Raw genomic sequence first — 23,952 nt, forward strand, 5'->3', positions numbered from 1 at the left:
CGGTGTGTCACTGACAGAGATTATTGTATCTAACAGGACTGAAATTATATTTTCAGCTATGTTAACATGCTGTTTAATGTGCTGCAGCTGAGCAGTTAATCAGCTATTTGGCCAGTGTGAGTTTCGTTCAGACCCTGTGGCTCTTCAGTGTAACAGGATGCTGTCAGGCTCAGTGTGACTCTGTTCTGCCTATGATGGCTACATTATTTACTTGTACAAGATTTGATTTTGTTTATCTAAATAAGGACTATAGAAGCAGATGGTGGAACAGTATTTAATCAAAATAATGTAAACTTGGGGCACACTGTTGAATCAAATATTTTTAATATAAAGTTAAATATAAAGTTATTTCTACTTGGTTTCTAATTTTTTTTCTTAAAAAGGAGAACACAAGAAAGCTAATTTTCACGTCTGACATAAAGCAACATGATTCACGTGAAATATTTGAATTTTAGAGAAGCACTAGCAGCAGCTACCGCTAGTGTGAGACAGAGGTTACAGTCTTACCTTGCTCTCTCTTGTTTATGGTAATCATAGATATCTCTATTGATTTGACAGTGATCTTTGATGCTTAAAATGCTGCAGGTAGTACAAATTGAAGGACGTGATCTGATTACAATATAATCACCACTTGACCTGTGTTGGTGTGTTTTGAAACAGAGAAAGTGATTCGGCCTCTGGGATTGAGCCAGGTTGAGGAGAACATGGAGTGAATAGTTAAACGCAGCTCCACATTACTATGAACAAAAAGTGTCTGGTCTCTAAATGTTTGATCACCTCATTTTAATTCTCTCTGCATTGAGGGGCAAAGGTGCCAGTTGTCTCTGATATTCTGGCTCGATGAGTGACAGCAGATGTGGGTGTGTTACTGAGTTAATGAGAACGATGCAGAAAGGCCATTCTGCTGATCGACAATGAAACCGCTGACATTTTCCCCAATTATTGGACCAATACACAACTGAAACAACAGACACTGGCTGAATATTAGAACTACATAAGAAAAACATGTACTCACAATTTCCTCACATGAGTTACAGTGGTGTATTAAGTTCACAATACAAGACAAAAGGAGACAGAAACATAGTGTGTGTAGCATTAATGTTATCTCTCTCAGTAAAAAAAGGCTGGAGTGCCAACGTCATAGGACTAAAACAAACTATGTGAGCCTCTCTTTCACTGATTTGGTGCTTCTGGTGTCCCAAAATGAGCAAAAGCACAGTAAGTAACAGGAAGTATCAGAGGAGAAGACTAAATATATTTATTGAACTTAAGTAGCACGTCTGCAGGCAGGATGGCAACAGAAAATGTTACGTAGATGAGTCCAGGACCTACAAGACTGCAATGACTGTGCAGATTAGTAGACAACAAGTTTAATCATATAGCAACGTGAGCAGTGTTGATAGGTTTTAATGTTATAAAAATGTTACAATGGTTTTGATGTTATAATGAAACACAACATTCAAAATGATGTTCTACATAGCCAATAACATTAATTGAAATCATGATGGTTGTTTTGTTCTCCTGTTTTAGGTAACGTCGCACCATTATTATTATTATTATTATTATTATTATTATTATTGTACAGGGTATTTGTGAATGTTTGTTTTTAAACCTAAAGAATACACTCTCAGTGCTCTCTGACATAAATGATGGCTTAATTAACCATTTATTAATGAGTGATGAGGTATTTATGAATGACAAATACATTTGCAACTCAAAGTTTGGTACCGATACTGATTATGAGATGTTATTAATGCATATGTTTTTGAGAATTCAGGTTTTAAAATACTGCATGGGTATTGCATAGGTTTATATATTTCAATGGTCAACTTAAACACAAACAGAATGCAATTTTAACACTTTACAAGATTCTTTTATTTGTATTTTGCTGCAAATGTTGTGTGGTAGAATTTTAACACGTGGTAAGTGTGCTCAGAGACTACACGTTTTAAATTTAACACAATCAATGTGTAAGCCATTTGGTGTTGATTATGTGTAATTTAAAATGATCAGAAACTACTAATTAATGTGGTGCTTAACATTACTAGGCATTTGTAAATCTTACAATTCGAAAACAGACAAAACATTAAAGGTCAATGTTATATTTTATTTAGAGCTTTTTATGTCCTACCATATACATTTTTTATGTTTTTTTATAATCTCAAACTGCCCTCCCCCCAGATGATAATGTGTTGTTTCTTGACACAACTGTTTTTGCAGGCCATGATAGTATATTATTTCTTTATTGCCCTCTGTCATCTTTGAACAGACATAATATTTTCAGTTAAACTGTTTTTTAGAAGAAAGACTAACACTCAGATGAGCTAAATGCATACAAAGACGAACCAGATGTACTCCTGTTATACAGTATGTTGAATCACCATCATCAACCAATCACAACAGAGTATTGTGAGCATGCATGACAAGATGTGATATGTTACTACTCAACAATAGTTTGATATCAGTCAATAATGGCATCACAGCAGTTTGAACATTTTATTTATTTATTTTAATTTAGCTATTTATGTTCAAACTAAAAAGTCATTTTTATCTGGTGACAATTTTGCTTGCACAGATAAAAATAGAGGATAAGCAAAAGCTATTTGTAGATCAAATCAACTTGTATATTATTATACAATCCCCTTGAATAGATTTTCTTCAGTCAAGGACAACATTAGTAGAAAGGATGAGAGCTTGTTACTTAAAAAGGCCTTGAGGGATGAACCAAGGACAACAGGAGGGGTTGTGATTTCCAAGATGGGATTGTTTTCACTCAGAATGGCTTTTTAACCACAAACCATCAAAGAAAGGTAGATCATTTCAGGAAGGTTGAGGAAGACAAATACAGGTAATAACAGTTACCGGCTGTTATCTGTTTAATGTTTAAGTGAATACAGTTTAAAAAGGTTTAATACTGAACTTGAAAATAGAAAGACGTGGAGCGTTTCAGCAGAAAGTAACATTGTTTGTGTGTTCATGGGGTAAGGTTAAAGTTTTGTTAGTCACATTTAAGCCTGGATAAAAGTATTGTCGGTCAATTCAATTTGTTTGACACATTTCCATTGTACTCTGAGGACATGGCTGCTGTTTGCCTCTGATAAACCTCTGCATGACATCAGTATCCACTGGCTTCTATTAGGAGGTACTCAACCAGAAAGCCTCAGCTGAGTGAAAGCAACCAGGGAAGTTTGCCAAAAGCGCTGTCATATTTCTTTGTATATCTCACCAACAACTTGCATGCAAAAATGTTGAAATATTCAGAGTCAGAGAAATTAATTAAATGCAACATTATGAAAACAACCATTCAGGAGAGAGAGAATAATGTCTTATCTCAGCTGGTCTTGTTGGACTGAAAGCCCAATCTCTGTACTGGTGTTTTTACATTATTTCTACAGATTTTCATTATCATAGATCCAATGAAAAGACCAAAAACATCAATGAAATGATCCCAATAACAAGGACTTTATATGTAGCCAAAGCCTGATGTACAGTAGCTTATTCCTCTGTGCCACAGAAGTGCTTTGTTATCCAAAAATACATCAGTGAGTCACACTGTTGCACTAGCTGGCACGCTCCTTCGTTGCCATGAACATGGGTGCTGAAGTTATTTTGAGTCAATCCCACATACACTGTCCTGCTGCATAGGGTACTCACGGGCACACCAAATTTCCTTATCAACAGTTGAAAATAGTCCCAAAAAATGCAACATTTACTCTTGCAAGATAAGATTTATTTATTTACTTTTTCAGGATTTATTTTGAAGATTCTTTTATTTAGTATGCTTACTGGGATGATTTATACAAATTAATTAATGGTAATTAAATATATTTTTTAAGTATTTGTTTAGATTGGAACTACACAACGCTGTGATCAGCACGTCTTCACAAGAAAAAATATAATATAGGTTTAAAATCCAGGCAAAAACAGCCTAGCAGCCACTATAATTATGAGGAGGTGGGTAGGCTAGCAGGAGATGACTTTGGTGTTTAAGAAGTATATTTCACTGGTGTTTACACTGCAAGTTGACGTGGCTTTCACGAACACTAACCAAGTGTTTTTTGTACCTAAGCCTATCATTCATCACAAACGTTCATATAAACCTGTTCTGTCATTTTGGTATGAGAATGTGTTGGAAGCATAGACTGTATAACAGAAATGGACGTAACATGGAAGCCAAGGTGCATGCTGGGTAGTAAAAACACAGATTCTACTTATATGGGCATGAGGCGGAGTCATGGGCGGAGCGGGAAGGTTGCGAGGACTGGATCTCGAGGACATTGGGCAATCAACCTGTCAATCACGACGTAGCCACGCCCTAATGCATACCTTGCTTTTAGAGTGCACTCTACCTGCTTTATCGTCAAATATAAAATCAGGGAGGGCAAAATTTCACAAATGAACATCATACTGCTTTGAAGAAGGCTTTAAACTAGCGATTGAGACCATAAACACATTTTGAAAACGTTTACTGAGGTTAGAAATCAAGTGAGAAGTTGGGGAATTCTCCATTGACTTTTGACACCAAAATATGCGCCCCCTGGTGGCCTTTTGATAGAATGCAGTTCTAAGTTACTTCCGTGTTGGCCTCATTTCAGAGAGCCGGAACTCCCCGCCTGGCAAAAACAGCCTAGCAGCCACTATAATTATGGGGAGGTGGGTAGGGGGGTTGGCTAGCAGGAGAGGACTTAGTAGTATAGAAGTATATTTTCACTGGTGTTTACACTGCAAGTTGACGTTGCTTTCACGAACACTAACCAAGTGTTTTTTGGGCCTAAGCCTATCATTCATCACTTCCATCCTCAGGAGGGTGCTGAAAACGTTCATATAAGCCTGTTCTGTCATTTTGGTATGAGAATGTGTTGGAAGTTATGTATTATATTTGTTGCCAATGTGCTGTTGTCCTTCTGTTCCAGAGGATGTTAAAGTAGACAAGTTTTACTGAAGAAGTTGACCACATGTTCTTACTGTATATTAAAATCAACCCAAAAGTAGTTTAAATCCAGTAACTAACTTGTTAAGTGTTAATCCTTAAAGCAATCAGTGTTACAACAGTATCAAAAGCCTGTTTTAGCTTGAGGAGTAATCTGTCAGGGAGTTCCTGTCGAGTTGAGGCTGATGTAACGTCTTTGACCACTTTAAATGGAGGTGGTTGAGGGTCAGTGTCTTACTCAGAGGTGTTGATGGACGTACCATATACGAGTGATTTTATTAGTAATAAGATAGCCTTTCTAAGCAATAAGCCACTCTGCCACCCACACTGCCTGCCCTCCAGTCTGGCCAAATCAGCTGTATAGTCATTTCCTCAGCTCATTGTTCATTCAATCCTTTTTAATACCATGTGCCTTAATCACTGGATTTAAAGAGGGAAATCCTTCGCACTAAATAGTTTCCATTCAGTTTGTTCAAGCTTAGCACAGAGGACACAAATGATTTATGACTTTGCGACTTTGGGCTGCTCACAACAATGAATTCATAATTACTTTTAGGATAGACTGAAAGGTTGTCAGTGACCCGAGACAGAGTGACCATTTTTGGAGAAACTGGCTGGGTCTGATGGGGAGCTGATTGGATATAAGGTGAAGCTTATGCCAAGCAGAGCCGCCAATAATAGTGGCCTATTAAATATGTAATTAGTGAGAATTAACGGCAGCTAATGAAGTCTGCGTGTTGAAAAGTGGCTGAGCAATATGGAGCATGTGTAGTCTTTTAACAGAGAAGACAAACAGGACATCTGACAGCAGTGGATGTTCAAGTCTCTGGAGAGTCTTAATCTGTTGTTGAATGGTGTGAAAAAACTTTGAGTCTCCAGAATCAAAGTCCCCAGCTTCAGCAGCACATTGTTTCAAAGTTTGACAGCCACAAACAAACCCAAGGTCATTCAATCACAACAACACACAAGAGGTGTTTTTCTCAGTTTTCTTTTTGCAGGATAATCGACTACAGAGAAAAGACACGTCAGAGTGCATATTTGTCCTTGGCTAAACTTAGTTTGAACTGTCTTATTTCAGATAAGATGACCAGCTGGCAATAATATATACACACATACACACACAAACACACACATATAATAAAATGAAATAAAGAGCTTTGAAATTCCAGCTGGAATTTAAAGTCTCAAGGCACTCACTTTACCTTCCCTTTTCATTCTGTTACTATACTAGGAATTGAATCCTAACAGGGAAACTTTAATCGATATTTGTGCACTTTTAAGATGAATGATCTGGCACCAAATACTGTAAAAAAAACAAAAAAAACAACAACTCCTCCCTCCACTCTATGTGCAAATGTTTGTTGCTACAAGTACTGCTTGTCTTTATCTAAAATTAAATCTTTTAATTACACTGGTTTGAGTGTGACTGAACCAATCTGCTTAACAGCAGCCAGACAGTCTGGCTAACATTTCTTCTGGAGAGAGAAATTAGGAAATTAACATTCCACTCTCATATGAGCTGTAATCATCTTCTAATTATCAGAATACTCTGTGTGAACAAGGTAACTCGTCCCATATGCTTAGTGCAGTATACTGAGCTACAATGGACAAAAGTATGTGGACACAAGAGCATCAGTGAGATTATGCGATGACGTCTGGCTCACAGTCACCATTACAGTCCATCCCAAAACTGTTGGCTGGGGTTCAGGTCCAGGCTCTGTGCTGGCAACTCAAGTTATTCCACACCAAACTTGTAAAACTGACTGAGTGCAGGAGGCACTTTCATGTAGAAAATGGATTCTGCCTTCCCCAAACTATATCATTGCATACTGTAGTGGCTCTTGAAAACTCGGTTTCAAATCTTAAAAGTGCCCTGTGGAGTTTTCTTGCAAACAAACAAGTTGTGTTACTCACCGATCCTTGAGGACTTTCAAACATGTTGAATACATTACCTTCAATGAAAAAAGTAGTAACACTTGCACACTTACCCTAAACCATAAAATGTAATCAGACAGGACAATGTTTCAATCCCACTTTGAGTAGGTTATTACTTTTTAAATTGATGCTACCTTTTACTAGTCTTGCACCTATCTAATTTACATATAATTACCCTCCTTCAACTCAAATATATTACATTCTTACCTGTTTTACCTTTTACACATGATATGATAATGAACCTTCTGCCAAAGGAAGAGGAGTATCTGTTGTTTGAGACCTTTAAACTGAGAAGATGATCGTGCTTAACTGCAGGCTGGAGGAGGAGGCTAAGTGGAAGAACAGAATCAGGCCAAAGTCTCCAGCTTCCACACAGATACTTGTTGGATTAATATGATGATGCTTTTCAATGTTGGAGGGATTTTACTGCTGACTTTAGTATGTGGTTTTATTTCAGCACTTGCCAGACTCATACCTGGCCTGGGGGGGATTTTATTTTGCTGACAAGTAGCTGTTTGTTGTTAGTTTCTCCTTGTGGGAGACCAAGGAATTAATGTGGTGTGTTTCATTGGGTTTATATATTCAGTGAAGTGAGCCACAGAGATCGCACATCCTGTCCAATGACATTGGACCTGCTATGTTGTCAAACTCCACAAAAATGTTTCCCAAGCAGAATGGAGGAAACTGAACCTTCTGCTATGGTGGCTCAAGGCTGCAGAGATTTTGGTTTTCTCAAGTGAAAGGCTGCTTGGATCATATGTGTCTCTCTTTAGCCTGATCTGATGTCTGACCCTGAAACTGCAAATTTGATTTTATTCTGCAGGTGTTTGTACAGTTTATGCATTAGTTTTAGTCCATTCATCTTGGTGTGTTTGATTCATATTTGTGTATTCATTGTCTAAAGCAGACATATCAGTCCTGAATCATTTTAAATCCTACATATTGTAGCTTTGGACATTGTTATAGTTCTTTCTGTAGGTTTAGGCGAACCATTATGAGATAATACATAATTCAGATATTTATTTAATAACACCAAAATCTGGATAAATCTTTGAAAACCTCTATATCTCTGATTCATAATTATCTTAAAAGGACACAATTGACAATTTTCTATATTCTCAGATGCAGAGTCAAACCAACAATTAATTGATCTACTTACAAGTGCTGTGTGTATATCCAAAGCCTGGTTTATCTTATTCCTCTGTGGCGTAGACCTGTATTGTCATTCAAAAACAATTAAAAACGCGTCAGTTAGTCAGACTGTTGCCTTGGGTGACATGTCACCATTACCGAGTTTTGGCATGTTAGTTCATTTAGAAACATCTCTAAAGACTAATTGCAGACAGTGATCACATTTTCAGTCTCCTGACAGCAGTTCTGTGTTTGTCAGATGTCACTGAGTATGTGTGAGAATGTGGATCTTTGCTCATTTATTATGCTACATATCACAAATGTTCTGCACTTAAGTTCTTTGAGAAGTTTACAAAGTCAACTAGTCACTTCTTTCAGTGGATGTTTTGATGCGCTGGATGATAAAACGGCAGACTGAGTACTTTTCATGAAACTTTTTTCACCACAAGATTACAAGGACACTGATATTGGTTATAAATCTGTACCAGTACACAAAAAGAAAACTAAATCCACTGTGACACTGTTAAAAGTTCTTCATGTTTTTGATTAACAAATTCAACACTGCTGAGATCTATTATTCTTGCTTTATTTAACCAGACTGACTTACATATATTGCAGATGGTTTACTCCATTGAGATTTAAGAACAACCAGCTGCTCCCTATGGTGCAAAGGCCTACAGGGAGCACAGGCTTCAATAAACATCTGCTTTGCTTAAACTTATTTCTAACTTGCAGCATGCTGTAGAGCTCACACTGAGCTGATCTGAGCGAGTGTGAAAGACGGAGAGTGGAAGGGCAAGCATGTGGTAAGAAATCCCTTCACATCATATTACTAACTAGTTTAGCTCTTATTTTTGGAATTCACGCCTGTCTCTGTGCTCCTTTTTAACGCCTCTGCAGTTATCAAATCATTAATTAAGCTTATGTCGAATCTACCCAGAGAGTCTGGTGTGGGAGAGAGATACGACTGCAGGCACCACCAGCCATCTGCTGCCAACATGCTGATGTCGCAGCCGATCACTCTTAATAGGCCCTCTGTCCAGATGGATCCAGAACGAGCTTTTGTTTCAACAGCATACAGATAAAGCCTGTTCAGGGCCTACTGGTCAGTCTGCATTAGAAACCATCCACTGTATAAAATAAAAAAAACAGCCATGAAATTTAATTACACGGTATAAAAAAATATAATATCCATAGTCACAGTTTTGTGTAAGATGTATTCCAGAGTTTATCTGAAGGTAACATAAGGTGTCTGCAGCCTGATGTAGCTCAACCAGGTGATTATCTTCCAACTTCAGTGTTTTCAGTTCAAATTACCCTCTTTGCATTACAAAACCCTCATCACAGCTCAGCATGGAAAATGACCAAAATGGCTTTAGCTTTGGAAGATTTCCTGTTAATTTCACTAATTTACACTGTGGTAACTTCATGTTAGCTTCAGATATATTTATAAAATCATGTTTGCACAGAAGGAGGACTGTGGATTTCCCATTTACATTGAAAGCATGTTAAGAGGGGGTCTTTGAATGGCTTCAGTATGAACAGGAGGAATGAAACTCAGTCAGTGTTCATATGGGTACCTGACTGTTGAATAAGTCACACTTGAAAAATTGTGAAGCTATCCTTTAACTTTTTTGCCTTTTTACAATAATAATCAATTCACCCAAATTACAAAAACAGATTCCCACCTTAAGGTGCGTCTGAGCAGATTTTATCCCCCATTAATTTTAATGAAGAGGGAGGCGAAACACATCCACTTCCAGGCTGCAATAATAGGAAAACCTTTTATTCTGTGCAAGCAATTATGACTTTGCATTGTGTATGTTGACGGTCTAGAACAGGCTGACTTTGAGATGTCCTAAAGTGGCCACAGCGCCGAAGATAAGCCTTTTTGATTTGGTCCCCTCCTCCTCCATTCTGGCCAACATTTTATCACTATCAAAGATTAATACAAGTGTCAATCTTATCTGTAACAGTTTCCTGCTGCGTAATGGTCATCACAGCCTCACACAGCACAGCCTTTAGACAGATCGTTTGCTGACTCGTTCTCTTGACCGCGATACGCTGCACGTTAATACAGATGATTGAGTGGCTGGTATATTCCCAACACCTAACAGCAGATATACAGTATTTTGGTGCAATGGAGAGGCTCAGGTAACGTTTCACCACTTGAATGTGACAGAGCTGTTAGCACATCATTGAGATTCAGCACAGGTTTAGATCAGAGCTGGCCACATTTCATGGTCTGAATCTTTTAAATTCCATTTCCTTGCCAACTAATGGAGGACTGCAGAAGGTAGCTGCTTAGACACCGATCCGCACTCAGTACAGTGTCTGTGTGTGCGAGAGAGAGGTCTGTGTGTGTGCGCTTTTTAAGTTTGAGGTACGTGTCGGTTGTGTGGAGGTGCTGATAAGTAATCTTAACAATCAGAGATTCCTTTGAACAATGAAATGGAGCAAAATCAGTATGAAGTGGCTTCTCACAAGCCTGTCAAACTGCATATTTATTTTTAAAATGTATTCGAGGCTCTTATCAGAATGTGGGAAATATAAAGTGACTCATCACATCTCCTATTTATGGTTTTATTTACAGAATACTAAACTGCATTGTTGAGCACTTTTTGTCGTAACACTAGACTTCAGGAATCACAGAGAAAGTTTGCAGGAGTATATGTGGCAACCTTCAGATGAACGTTACAAGTGATTGAAGTGGTTCAATTTCTCATCAGTTCTTGTGGACGCACTGAATCAACAGCCTCAAAGGACCCTCTGTGGGACACTGAGAGGCTCAAAGGCTCATGCTTATATCACCCTGAAGCCCTATAAGTCAGTATATCTGTGGCTACAAACTGCCTTGTTCACACTGACATCAGCTGGAAGGATAGGGGAACTGTCAGCTATGTGGGGACTTTTCTGTTCTCAATTAAACAAATAAACCAAGTCACACCTGCATCCAGCCGAAGCCCAGAATGTGTGCTATCATTGTGTACATGTTCACACTGACCTCTCACACTGGATAAAACAGACACAATCCAAGTACTACAAATAACAGATTTCATGAGTCAGTGACATCCAAGGTGCTTCACACTGATCTGTGACTGAATGATCGAGCATTACAGATCACATAGGCTACTGCTATGGCTGTTGAATTCCTGCATGTTTAAGTGGGGACGCTACTACTTACTACGTTTTGGCCAGATTGAAACCTTGTTTGTGTCAAAAGTATGAACAGCTAAATATCACATTCGCAGGTTTCTGGTGGATCTCATCGCCTCTCACATACTCATTACTAATGATTTTGAGCTCACATTTTTATCAAAATTCCCGTCTTCTGTTTTAACCTCTTAAAACACGCTGTTCCGCCTACGGGTCGGGTAAGAGGTTGGGAGGTAGCGACAAGTTCTTCTGAATGTTTTAAATATCAACCCTTAAACATATATATTCATGCTGTACATTGTTAGAAAGCTTAGATTGCCCTGATTCATTCAAGACCACTCACGAATTATATGGTTGCTCACAGCCGTAATAGTATTAGCGATTGGCTCGGCTAGCCACTAAGCTAAAGTAAGAACAGCTATAATGCTACATACCTTCAAAGTCTTCCCTTTATCCACAACGATCATCTTATGACTCAGGACTTTCTGTACAGCTCGCCAAGTATCCATTCTTGTGAAATATGAAATCTGTTTCCATAAAACCGAAATGCTTTCCTCAATATGTCCATGTATTTAGTCCAACACGTAATGTAACACACGCGGAACAAACCATATCCGGTCCCTTTACGCCATTTCCTGACCTGCACTTTCATCTGTGGGACACGTGACTGTTTCGTTTACGCCCGTGAGCTCCTCCTGTTTCATACGACACCACACACCAACCAATCAGTGCTTAGGACAACGTGGGTTTGATTGACAGCTGTTCCAGCCAATATAAATTTTCAGTTAAATGAAGTCGATAACCTTTTAGCCAATAGTCTGAGGTTTCCAACAGTGTATGAGACTACGCTATGAATTTGGTTGTCCATAAACAAATGGCATTATTCCCCGCTTGCGCTTCAGTTTGTGTGCGTCTGCTCCGTATACACAGAGGCTTTTTTTCAGTGGAGCGAACTCTTTTTTCATGGACATATCTGTTGAAAATTTTTCATTTTTTGGTCTTTTGACTCCAAATTTGGACTGCATGAAGCCAAGACCTGTGGCTGTGGCCTTATTGTGTCTATATCCCGCTGAGAGGTCCCTGAATGTCTGTACACATGTCATTGTAAAGGCAAACCTATGGGCGAGTAAACAACCCCATCATTGTAACCTCTGCCACTCTTTGTCAGTAGTCACAGAATCACACAGACACTTTTACAAGTCTTACAAAGAGAACAATTGCAGATGACTGAGATATATACTTTCTTAGGGGCCCCAATAATCCCTGTTCCTGCTTCAGCATCCAGACTGTGGTCAGGAAGAACTCCCGAGTACTTTATTCTCTGCTCTGCTAACTTTGACATTAACCAGCTTCACTCAGTCTTGAGGAGCAGTAGCATTTATTCACTGACAAACCATAGAATAAACTTTACTCTGCTGCGATAACCAGCCACACTGTTACACACTCTCTCTCTTCCTCTACAGTACTCTATAGCACTGAGAGCTATGCTACTCTTCTAACACTGTGTGTACAGTATTCCCATGCTGATTTATACAGTCCCATTTATGCTGTGTGATAATCTGATTAAAAACAAAATGATTTAGGAACATGCACCATATAAGTACCATATCACCTTAAAGGCTAGGTTACCCAGTGCAACAATGTGACTCACTGACATGTATTTAATAGTTTTTGGACAACAACAGAGCTCTATATGGCTCAGAGGAATAAGATATAAGCTTTGGATACAAACACAATACTTGTATGTAGTATGAGTTCATTGTTGGTTTGGCTCTGCTCATAAGGTGTGTTGACAATAAGAGACATTTTGAAATGCACCAGCCTTATCTTTTAAAATTATATTTTGCCTCTTCAAAACAAGGCTTCAGGATCAGGTAATAAGGCCCATATCATACTAGTGGATATTGTGCTTTTGTATATAAAATAATCTTAAGCAGAGTTACAACAAATCAAACTGAGGAGATTTTAACACCTATTTTATAACCCAGCCTTTTTTCTTCTAACTTGTTGATCATCTTGCAAAAGCTTTTCAGTTTGTAGTGATGCTACACATGACTGAACTGTTGCTATTTTTAAGGTGGCAGACATCACACTGAAATGTCTGGAAGCAAGCCTTGATCAATAAGGTCTCCACCACTCATACACAGAAGGTCCAAATATATTACACATTAACATGTTACCTGACTGCTACTTAAATCTAAGGTTCATGGTTGCTGCAAAACAACAATGATAGTGTGACAAATTGTTTTAGATTTGTTTAAGTTTATCCAGCAGCTGCACACACAGTGCCATAACAATGTACCATCAGCCTATTGTGCCCTCTGCTGTCTGATTACTGCTATAAAAATCCACACATAAAAGTTACATGAAAGTGTCAAATGCAACACATAACATTGAATTTGTCTTTTTATTTTTTAAGCACAATCATTGGACAGTCTTCACTTTCATTTGGAAAATATCAAAAAAGTCAGACAATTAGAAAAGTGCACATTTTAATATAAAATGATAAAATGTTCCTGTTTTGTTTTATGCTCTCATTGTTTCTGTTCATATTAAGATGATTTCACAAAGTGATACAGCATTTAGGCATTTAGGAAATTAATGTTTAATTTGTCCCTGATTGTTGGATTTTGGTCCATTTTCCTGAACAGTTCAACCAAAGAGTCCTCCCTTCTTTGCTGTTGAAGAGAAAAAAAAACATTTTATCATTCACCATCAGCATTATTATCTGTTTTTCAGTCTATTTTTGCCTTCCAGTCACTCTGTTTTTGGAGCACATTACCTTTTTCAGTAACAGTGTACATAGCCTCCATGCCTGCTTTAATGTGGTCAGTGACGTGACAGTGGAGCAACCAGGAACCCGGATACTGAGGACGCATCTTTACTGTCTGAACAGGAAGAAGATGAGAGCACATGAGTCACTGGATAACCCTCATTGTGTAGGCTGAAAACAGTAAAAATAGAAGATACTCTAGTTTTCAGGTAATTTATTAATGAGAATCTGGAAATCTGAATTTCCTTTTTCTCTTTGCTGTGTAACATTTTAGCAAAGGACAAAACAGTGCAGTGAATTTCAGCCTCAATACTGTATATAATTTTGACAACACTGAGTTTTGCTCTCTCTGGCTGTATCTTGCTATCTTATAAAAGTGATAAATGTCATTTTAAACATGTCACCTGCATTGGAAACACTCTATTTCACTTATATTCACTCATATTTTTAGTATGTGTTTTTATTGTTTCTATTTTCTGTTTCTTTGCAGTTTTTCCCCAGCTTATTTTACTTTTTCTACAATTACATTCATCCCCTTGTACAATAATGACGTTTTCCGATGTTTAATTGAAACATGTAACATTTAGAGTAAAAAGCAGTTAAAGGTAAGTCACAAAAATTGAGGTTTTACCTGAAAGGTGGCCGGAAAAAGCTCAAACACATCAGTAGTGTGAGGACCTCCACCCAGCTGCGGAGCAAGGAGAGTTAAAGGTGTTATTGTGAGTGTTTTTGTAACTATGATTGTGTGGGTGTTTACCTTATTTTTGTATGTTTTTACATACCTTATATTCCACATTGTGGGCATGCCAGTGCACGCCGTGTATGTCCACCTCACTGCCCATTCCCATCAGGTACCAGTACACCTTATCACCCACCTCCATGATCAAGCCATTCAGGTTACCATACATATAACCATTAATGGCTGCAAGTACACAGACAAAAAAAATGCACGTTAACACATTAGAAAGAGAGTTCAGAAACGTTTGTTTTATGTCTACAGTCGGTAACGTAACATTAAATACCAACATTTCATCTTTTTGTTAAAATGATGCATATAATAGTCTGTTTATCTCACCATGCATCTTGTTGCTCTCTATAAAGGTTTCATCATCCTTCAAGTTTGGGCGAGGGCTCCTGATGTGGGTCCTGATGTTTTGATCCAAATACCTGAAATATTAATAAAAATACAAATTTGACAAATACTTCAACATATTAATAATATAGTATTAATATGTAGTACAGCAGTTTGTGTCCCAGCATTGGGCCAAAAAGATATTAACAGCACTGTCCAGTATATCTTGACAGTTATGTGTACAGTATGTGTATGTTATGCTTGATGTCATGTCAAAATATGATAAAGACATTAGGTGAGATAAAATGACTTGCTGGAGAGCACATTTCACTATCAACTTAGATATTGACTAATTCAGACAGCTGAAGCCTCATATTAGCTTCAAATAAATTGTACATTTATTTTTCACAAAATAAGGATTTTCCCATCACACATGACTATTGCTTTAAAATTCATCACTTAATGTCTAGTTTTAAAGTCAGCTCTACTTACCAGCTCTCATTTTCATCAAAAACCAGGAAAAGCAGCGCAAACTCTTCTACTTCTTTCTTCAGTCCAAGACTCCTGGAAGCAACACGGTTTACATAAAACTGTACATTAGCACTCTGTCAAAAGACATTATAAATAATCCACTTGCCTTTTCAGATATGGAAATCACACTGTGCATAACTACAGGGCTATTAACTGGTTCAAGTAGCTCTGTATCAACACTCACCTGCCCCAGCTACGGCGACAGATCACCAACGGACCAATCAGACCGCTGTACAGATCCTGGCAGGCAGAAAGACCACAGGTCAGTGTGCATGTGTGTGTGTGTGTGTGCGTGTGTGTATGTGTGTGTGTGTGTGTGTGGCTGAGTGGTGTGTGTTTAAGTGTTAATGTCAGCATCAGCATACCTTAGTAACATCCACAGTAGAGTAGTATGCTGACACAGAGCACTCCTCCTGCTCTGTGGTTGGTCCTGTATTCTTCGTAACGTACCAGTAGTAGGTGTGAGTCTCACCTGTGAAAGGATCCAGTTCAGATTATTAAAGCTTTGAGTCCTATGTCAATATCAGAAAACTGAAGTTACAAATTGTCCAGTAGTGCTGAATAGGAAACCTGATGGTACAATGACTGAGACGGACTTACATACACAGCATTTAGTCATTTGATATTCTCAGTACGCACTTACTTCAGATGTCTTTATTCCCATTATTAAGTGAAGGCAAACAGAGTTACAGCAGTTTATGTTAATACTCATTTGGCAAAAGTTACTCACAAGTCTGAAAATACACAAGACTAGAAATATAACAGATATCCACACACAATAAACAGCTCTTCATTTAATGTATGGTTGAGGCAAAGTAGTATTTCTGATAAAAAATAGGTACATATATGTAATTTTTGTTGTGTTTACATCATTATTTACTGTAACTTTATGAAAAGACATGTAAAAATGTTGACGTAAACTACTAAAGGAAAACTTGAGCTTTCCTTCAGGGGCCAAATATTTTTATTGGAGGTCCAGATTTGGCCCACGGGTCGCTATTTGCCTACCACTGCAATTAGACCCTGCATCAAATGAAGTCACCATTCGAACAAATTCAAAAGAAAAATTCCAACAATGAAGGAAAACACTGAAGAAACTGTCCCAAATTGCTCATTCATTTAGTTTCTTTTCCATATTAACAACCAGGAATAGTAAGCATTCTGGGGGTTTATGTTAACTTCAAATGATTTTAGATGTTTTTATCCTGCTTCTCTGTACCTGGTTTGGTGTGGTAGACATCTGGGGTTTCTGTCTTTACCCCATGAGCATGGATAGAATAAGGTCTTGTCGCCATGTTCTTAAAAACCACCTTCACCTTGTCCCCAACATCAGCGTGAATCATTGGACCTGAAAGAAGGCAAGATTTTCCAGTTACCAGATTAACGATTAACTGCATAACATGTCATATAGTCCATGGTTATTTGCTATTATTGTAGAAATGCTGCAGTCATATCGTTAGTACAAAGCATTCGTCTGGATTAGTATTAAATCCTCATGCATTGCTCTCACAGCCTACCCATAATGCCGAGATGTTCCATATCGGGTGATCTCTCCTTCTGCGTAGTGAACTTGTCGTTAGTGAACTGGCGGTAGACCACCTTCTTGTAACGGGAGCCTATAAACCCACCCTGCTGGTCTAAGAAGACAGGAGCAGGACTGCAAAGGGAGAGAGGTGGGATTTATTTGTAGTAAATAAAATTAAGGTGTGTGTATGTAATGTGTGTATAAAAGAATGTGTGTTTGTTACATTATGATTAAGAAATATACAAAATTCAAGACGAGAAAAATAATAAAATATCTCAAATACAAGATGTGAATAACTTTTGTCTGTGCTACCAAATAAGTAGCCTATACATCCTGAAATTAGTAACAGTCATAAAAGAGAGAGAGAAAAACTACAATCTCAGATTTTGGACTTTAAATGCCTTTTTGTAAATATACTGTAAGATATGAGTAAAATACTGTACTGTAAAAACTTTAAAAATACTGTAGGGGCCAGGGGCATCAACATTTCCTGTTCTGATTTTCCAATGATGGAAAGTAACTGAGTACGTTTAATCAGGTATTGTATTTAAGTAACTTTATACTTCTACTCCAAGTATTGTACTCTTTCCTCCTAAAAATGTATGATAGATGCAGTTATCCTTGCAGATTAAGATTTAGCACACACAATACACAATAAACTATGATACACTGTTATAGAGTGAACAACATCAGTATAGAAATTAATTAATAATATTAATAATACAATTGCAGCATGATAAAACACTCTAAATGAGTCCTTCTATTTTTTATACTGTGACTATGTATTTTTTTGCAGTGGTACTTATAGTTTCATGAACAAAATAGACATAAATTACAAGTTAAATGTTTTTGGAAGGATAAAATATCATCAGATTAGTAAATAGTAAGACTGAATATGTGCCGGCATTACTTTTCCATGCCGCGAAACATCTCGGCCTCCCAGGTACGGTTTGGAGAGTAGTCCCAGTCCATCTCCATGGCAGCGATGTAGTATGTTTTGGAGTGGAGCATCGTCTCGCCCTGACGCTGAAATACACTGCACTTCTGTACCGTGTAGTTTGCTCGCATCCCGGCACGATAATGGTTCAATGTAGCAGACACCACTTCAAATTGACCTGAAACACAGTGATCACATGTGTGGTCATTTTAGATTTTTTTTAGAGCATGAATAACATAATGTATGTCGATTCTGAAAGGACAGAAAATGAAACATTGTCTATTTCAATAATTTTTCAAGCAAAAATGTTAAATGTTAACTGGTCCCAGCTTTAAAAATGTGAGAATTTTGTTGCTTTCCATTTTGTTAAATTTCAATAAAGTTAGTGTTGGTTATCTATAGCTTTTAGTCAAACTAAATAAGATATAAAGAATAAAAATGTCCCTGTCTTTTTCTTCTTTTCTTTCATGGTTTTCTGACCATTTCAAACTATTAAAGAAAAATAATCTAATTAAAAAATAATTAATTAATAACAAAATTAATTAGTTTCAGCCCCATTCTGGAGTCTAAATCAGTGGTTATTTTACTCTGTTTGTTTGTGTGTGTGTGTGTCTGTGTGTGTGTGTGTGTGTGCGTGTGTGTGCGTGTGTGTGTGTGTGTGTGATCTTGTACATTGTGAGGACCCCAGTTGTAGACCTTCCAAGTGAGGACATTGTGGTTTTTAAATGTATGTTTTTGCTGTTTCTTACTTTTTTGAGAGACAATTTTAAGTAATTGATTTAGAGTTTACGTTTGTGACGGTAGTGGTTTAGTTTAGGTCCACCAGCTATGATGGTCAAACTCAAACTGATGGGATGTAAGTTAGTGTAGTGTTTAGGGTTACAACCTGGACGTTTGTCTTATGTGGTATCCTCTTGTACATGCTTTCTTTCTTTTTCCTTTGGTGTTATTAAATAATTATATGTGAATGTGCTATGAGAATCAAATGTGAAATAGTTGTGTTTCTTGTCTTTTGGTCGTTTAGGCAAAATGTTTTTAGTTTAGTTTAGTTTAGTTTAGTTTACAGCTTGAGTGTTTGGCCATTGGTCTCTCCTTTCTTATGTTGGGTTTTCCAAGCATCAGTTCAGGTTAGATATTATATTTCTATATTATCAATTCATTCTTGAACTCTTCACTTTTCAATCACTTCTTGCAGCTCTTTTTTGACACTAACCAACAAATTTTTGTTTGTTTTTATTTTTCATATCCATTTTATATATTTAGATTTTTTCTGTTTTCTGTTTTTCTTTAGTGCCTTATACTCCCATATCTTTGTTTTAATTGCTTGTTTTGTGAACAGGACTTTGTAATGTTGGTTCTAACAAGTAATGTACAAAATTATTAATTTTTTACTACTATATGTAAACATAATAAAACATCCTTAAAACATTTTGATCATACATGCTAGGAAGTGGTTATAAAGGAAAAAATTAGCATATAAGTATAAATATAAAGTAATCAAAATAATAGAATAATGAAGTAGGAATTAATCACAATAATAGTGACAAAAAATGTACAAACCAGATAGTGGATATACTACACACAGAGAGCATCATGTGCCAAATAGCACAATTGGGACATACTGCACATTACAACAAGTGCTTTCACAAGTATAGAAGTACAGTCGAGACAGTAAAGGAGAAAGCAAAGTATACCCATGCTGTCTGGCTCCATAACAACTGTGTGGGAGATGTGAGGGAAAACACTGATGCTGTCTCGTCTGTTCTGGCGGAAGAGGAAGCGGTTTCCCTGGAAATAGAGGCTGTTGAGATCTATCTCTGTACCCAGTCCTGACAGGTGCCACGTTACTTTATCTGCCTTACACATGGTCAAGCCTGGGAGGTTCCTATACACAAACCCATTGATGGCTGAGAGAGAGAGAGAGAGAGAAAGAGATAAAAATAAAATACACAGTCAAACTGACAAAACAGTTAAGGGAAAAGGTTAAAAATGTGTTATGTGCATTACACACAGTGCATCTGGTTGCTCTCCATAAAGCCTTCGTCCTCCTTCTTAACTGTTGTGGGAGCTGTAGCGTAGGTCCTAATGTTGTCATCCAGATACCAGCTCAAGTTTTCATCAAACACTGTAGCCAGGAGGTGGTACTCTTTAATATAGTTTTTCTACATGAGAAGAAGAAAGAAGCAGAAAAGGAAAAGTCAATCAAATCAAATTATGATCTGGTTGGTATATTTATCTTATAATCACTGTACTGATTATTATTAAAACACATAATAACCACAATAATAACCACAACTGAAATATGATCTGTTAAAACACCCATCATATTACAAAGAAATATAAAATATATCTGATTTAAGTATCATCCATCCTTTAGTGTTTATCCTCTCACCTGTGCTCCTTTCTTCAGAGATCCAGGTCGACAGACGAGGAGGGGTCCAACCAGTCCAGAGTTGGTGTCTTTGACAGGGTCCACTCCAGAGTAGTAGAGATGGGTCAGACAGTCAGCCTCCCCCGGTACTGGCCCAGCTCCCACAGGCACTGACCACTCATAGGTGTACACTGTCCCAGGTTTGACCAGGGCAGCTGGAAGAGGGGTGACCACCCCTGAAAAGAGAAATTTATATATATAGAGAGAAATTTATTATGAGTATGATAAATAGACTGTAATCAATGTATGCTAACTTGCTTTGGTGTTGTCATTTTACATGCAAGGATGTTTTCTTTAAATAATATTTCTTGTAGACTCAGAACTCAGTGTAATACAGTCACCAAAAACCCAAGATATACATTGCAGATTCTTGAGAGTTATGATAGCGTTTCCTGAGTTCCCTGAGTTCCTATTTTTAACCAGTTCTCATTTAATTATTTCTTTTTTGTTTGTTTGTTTGTTCTGAAGAGGTGAAGCATTTTGTGTTACATCGTGACATATGAAAATGGCTGTACAAATAAAGATTGACTGATTGTTTGTTTACAGGTAAACAGTTATTTCTCTACTCACTTGGTTGCTTTTTGAGCTCCCGCAGCTTCTTCTCTGTGTGGGTCTCTGAAAATCAGAAGGAGATTAAAGATGCATGAGGGAGACATGAAAAAATACTAAGTACTGAGGATGTTCTTCATTTATCAAGTAGTGATCATAATGGTATGTGTGAGTATTAACCTTCCAGTTCATTGTGATAGAGCGTCCCATCCTGTTCTATACTGTACTGTACACCATGTGGCTGTATACTGTAAGGCCGGGTGGCTTTGTTCTTAAACACCACCTTAATCGTGTCCTTCTCTTCAGCTCGCAGCACAGGACCTGGAGATAGAGATGGACACACACATACACAGAGTTTTCTGATTTGTTAGAAGTTTGTTAGAACATCCTCTATATGAAGTTTAAATGGGGAAAATCTGGTATATCCCAAACAAAATTAGCATCCGGACAGTCATATTCAAAGAGGAATCAATGGCACATGGAAAAAACCACCAATTAATTGTGTCTGATGAAGACATTTCAGACAGATCAGACTGTGAAACAGTGCAGCACTGACTTTCCCACAGCAAGGAGGTAATAAGATCCTGTTGATGGACTCTGAAAAACTTTGAATTGGTCACATCATGAAAATGGAGGCTTGGTTAACATTCTCTTCTTTTAATGCAACCATGAACATTGTTATGTTAGATATTCAAGCCCAGCCTGGATTACCCAGAATCCCAAGGTGTTGCTCCTCTGGGCTGCGTAGCATCTTTGTCATGAAGGTGTTGTCAGTGTATTCCACATAGCGAACCTTCTTGTAGCGGCTTCCAATACGATGTTGGCCTCTGGTTACGAACATGTCTGCCTCACTGTAGAGACACACACACATGCACGCACAAACACACTTTAGAAATGGGATTGATCTGTTACAGAAACCATTGCGACACAAATATATAAGTGCATAAGTATAAACTAACGGGTCAGTTGGTGGCGTAGGAGCGTAGTCCCATACTTCCTCTTCTGCAGCAATGAAGAATGTTCTGAGCTCACCATGAGGACGGGGCTTATGGACGTGGGGGAAACACTTCTTGATTTCAAATATAGCCTGCATCCCAGCTGAACAAAAGCACAAAACAGAACCTCTTAGCCTGAAATATAATGTCTTTTTATTGAATCAAAATCCACCATCTTTGAAATGATCTTAAACTCACCCATCAGATGGTCGTTAACGGTGCATGTCAGCAGCCAGTGTCCGGGGTTGTCAGCTACCATTTCAGCCAGAGTGCTGCTGGCAGGGAAAAGACTGATTGTGTCTGTGTGGTGGTTCTGAGTAGTCAGGATCTGACCATGGAAATGAACTGAGTGCATGTCCACCTGCATAATTGTAGATAAATGACATTTAAGTAGGGTTCAGATTTGGTGCTTGCTAACAAGATGCGACATAAGATAGCAAGTTGATCTATTTACAATAAAATACAAGCTTAACGATCAAAGCAATCACAAATTTGGTTTTAACAAACTATCCACATAGACAAGAATTGATTATGGAGAGAACAAGAGTCTCTTTGAGACTTATTTGAACGTACATACAGAAATACAAAACTGAGGAAACCCCTGTGTAGTATAAATAAAATGTTAAATAATTCGATAGTGTACCATCTTACAATAATCATAGTTTTTTTAAGGTGAGGTGAAGAGTGTTTAATCTTACTTTAATTGAAAACAAATAGGTTAGATATACTTAATTGAAAACAAGTATATCTAACCTAACCTTAATACAACAAAAGTCAGTACACCTGTGACTTTCAGACAGCAAATGAGGAGACCAGCTTGCATCCTTTCATCTTAATACTGAAATAATGTTTGAACAAACACAAAACACTTATCACTGAATGCTCTACAAATTATTTTTAATGTTTGGAGTTGGCAAAATACCATTAAACTCATTTTATGGTTGTCAAAGCTTTCCAGTCACTTTTAGCTTTTTCATAATGCACTTTGACAAAACACACAAATGATGCAATGTCTGAATAGTTTTGATGAGTTGTGATTTTAAACAGAAGAAAATGCAGCTCGTTATGGTCATTTTGTTTCAATGACAAATTATAGAGATTCTTCTTATTAATAATATATTCATTACCTCATTTCCTAAGGCAAATAAATGCCAGTGGATCTTATTGCCTTGGCACATGCTCAGTCCAGGCAGATTCCCGTACAGATACCCATTTATACCTGCAATACACAGTCAGAGTTAATACTTGTTAAGGGTCAAATGTGACCCAGAGAGCTGTACAATCACCATATGCACATTTCTTTTAGTCAGACGTTTCCTTATGTGACCCAAAGTATCCAAAAATAGAAATAAAATGCAGAATTGTTTTAATTTATGTGCAGCTGATAAATATTTTTATATATGCAAACGTACAAATTTGATCTGTGTTTATTTAAAAAATCAAAAATCAGCATTAAAACAAATTGTTGTGTTCGTGCATGAGTGGGTTTGTATAAGGACACACTCTGCTCACCATGCATCTTGTTACTCTCAATGAAGTCTTCGTCTTCTTTCAGGTTGCTGGCAGGATTAGTGATATATGTTCTGATGTTCTGATCCAGGTACCAGCTCATGTTTTCATCTGACACCATGAAGGACAGAGCGTAGAGATAGTCTGCCGACCGGTCTCCGTGCAGGTCCAGAGTTCCTACAGAGGAGAACAGGGACTCAGTCTGTTGTTTTGGGGATATTTTAGTTGTATGACGTTTATCATACAATTCAATTATATACATTAATATGAAATTCACAGTATAATGCATTGTATATATTTTGTGAGTTGTAAGTTTTAAAAGGTCAGATGTCTTAATTGTTATTTTGTGTATTTAAAAACTTTCTGCTGACCAGTTTGGTGTCAACAACTTATAATACTATTACAATAATAATCTATGTCATTTTGATTTAATACACAGAAAAATGTATACATGTAATTATTCTTATTAAATCTAACT

General features: G+C 37.4%; 1 protein-coding gene across 2 annotated transcripts in view; it reads right to left on the bottom strand.

Moving 5' to 3' along the window:
• cp (ceruloplasmin) overlaps positions 1–23,952 on the bottom strand; it is a 167,043-nt gene that overhangs the window by 141,778 nt on the left and 1,313 nt on the right. Inside the window, exons 4-24 of one of the 2 annotated variants that reach the window (XM_053323147.1) lie at positions 23,478–23,651; positions 23,093–23,184; positions 22,164–22,326; positions 21,930–22,068; positions 21,682–21,821; positions 21,151–21,291; positions 20,992–21,036; positions 20,383–20,597; positions 20,002–20,152; positions 19,685–19,897; positions 17,964–18,168; positions 17,046–17,185; positions 16,748–16,876; positions 15,894–16,000; positions 15,713–15,768; positions 15,490–15,561; positions 15,001–15,092; positions 14,708–14,847; positions 14,557–14,613; positions 13,935–14,040; positions 13,803–13,830 (exon numbers count right to left, since the gene is read on the bottom strand). In XM_053323147.1, coding sequence (XP_053179122.1) covers positions 13,805–13,830; positions 13,935–14,040; positions 14,557–14,613; positions 14,708–14,847; positions 15,001–15,092; positions 15,490–15,561; positions 15,713–15,768; positions 15,894–16,000; positions 16,748–16,876; positions 17,046–17,185; positions 17,964–18,168; positions 19,685–19,897; positions 20,002–20,152; positions 20,383–20,597; positions 20,992–21,036; positions 21,151–21,291; positions 21,682–21,821; positions 21,930–22,068; positions 22,164–22,326; positions 23,093–23,184; positions 23,478–23,651 — 2,603 coding nt within the window. In that variant the 3' untranslated portion in view covers positions 13,803–13,804. Of the gene's footprint in view, positions 1–13,542; positions 13,831–13,934; positions 14,041–14,556; positions 14,614–14,707; positions 14,848–15,000; positions 15,093–15,489; positions 15,562–15,712; positions 15,769–15,893; positions 16,001–16,747; positions 16,877–17,045; positions 17,186–17,963; positions 18,169–19,684; positions 19,898–20,001; positions 20,153–20,382; positions 20,598–20,991; positions 21,037–21,150; positions 21,292–21,681; positions 21,822–21,929; positions 22,069–22,163; positions 22,327–23,092; positions 23,185–23,477; positions 23,652–23,952 lie in introns of those variants that run through there. The other variant, XM_053323145.1, reaches the window with a different exon arrangement.

The sequence above is a fragment of the Scomber japonicus genome, chromosome 7 (genome assembly GCF_027409825.1).
Source record: "Scomber japonicus isolate fScoJap1 chromosome 7, fScoJap1.pri, whole genome shotgun sequence".
Classification (NCBI taxonomy): Eukaryota; Metazoa; Chordata; class Actinopteri; order Scombriformes; family Scombridae; genus Scomber; species Scomber japonicus.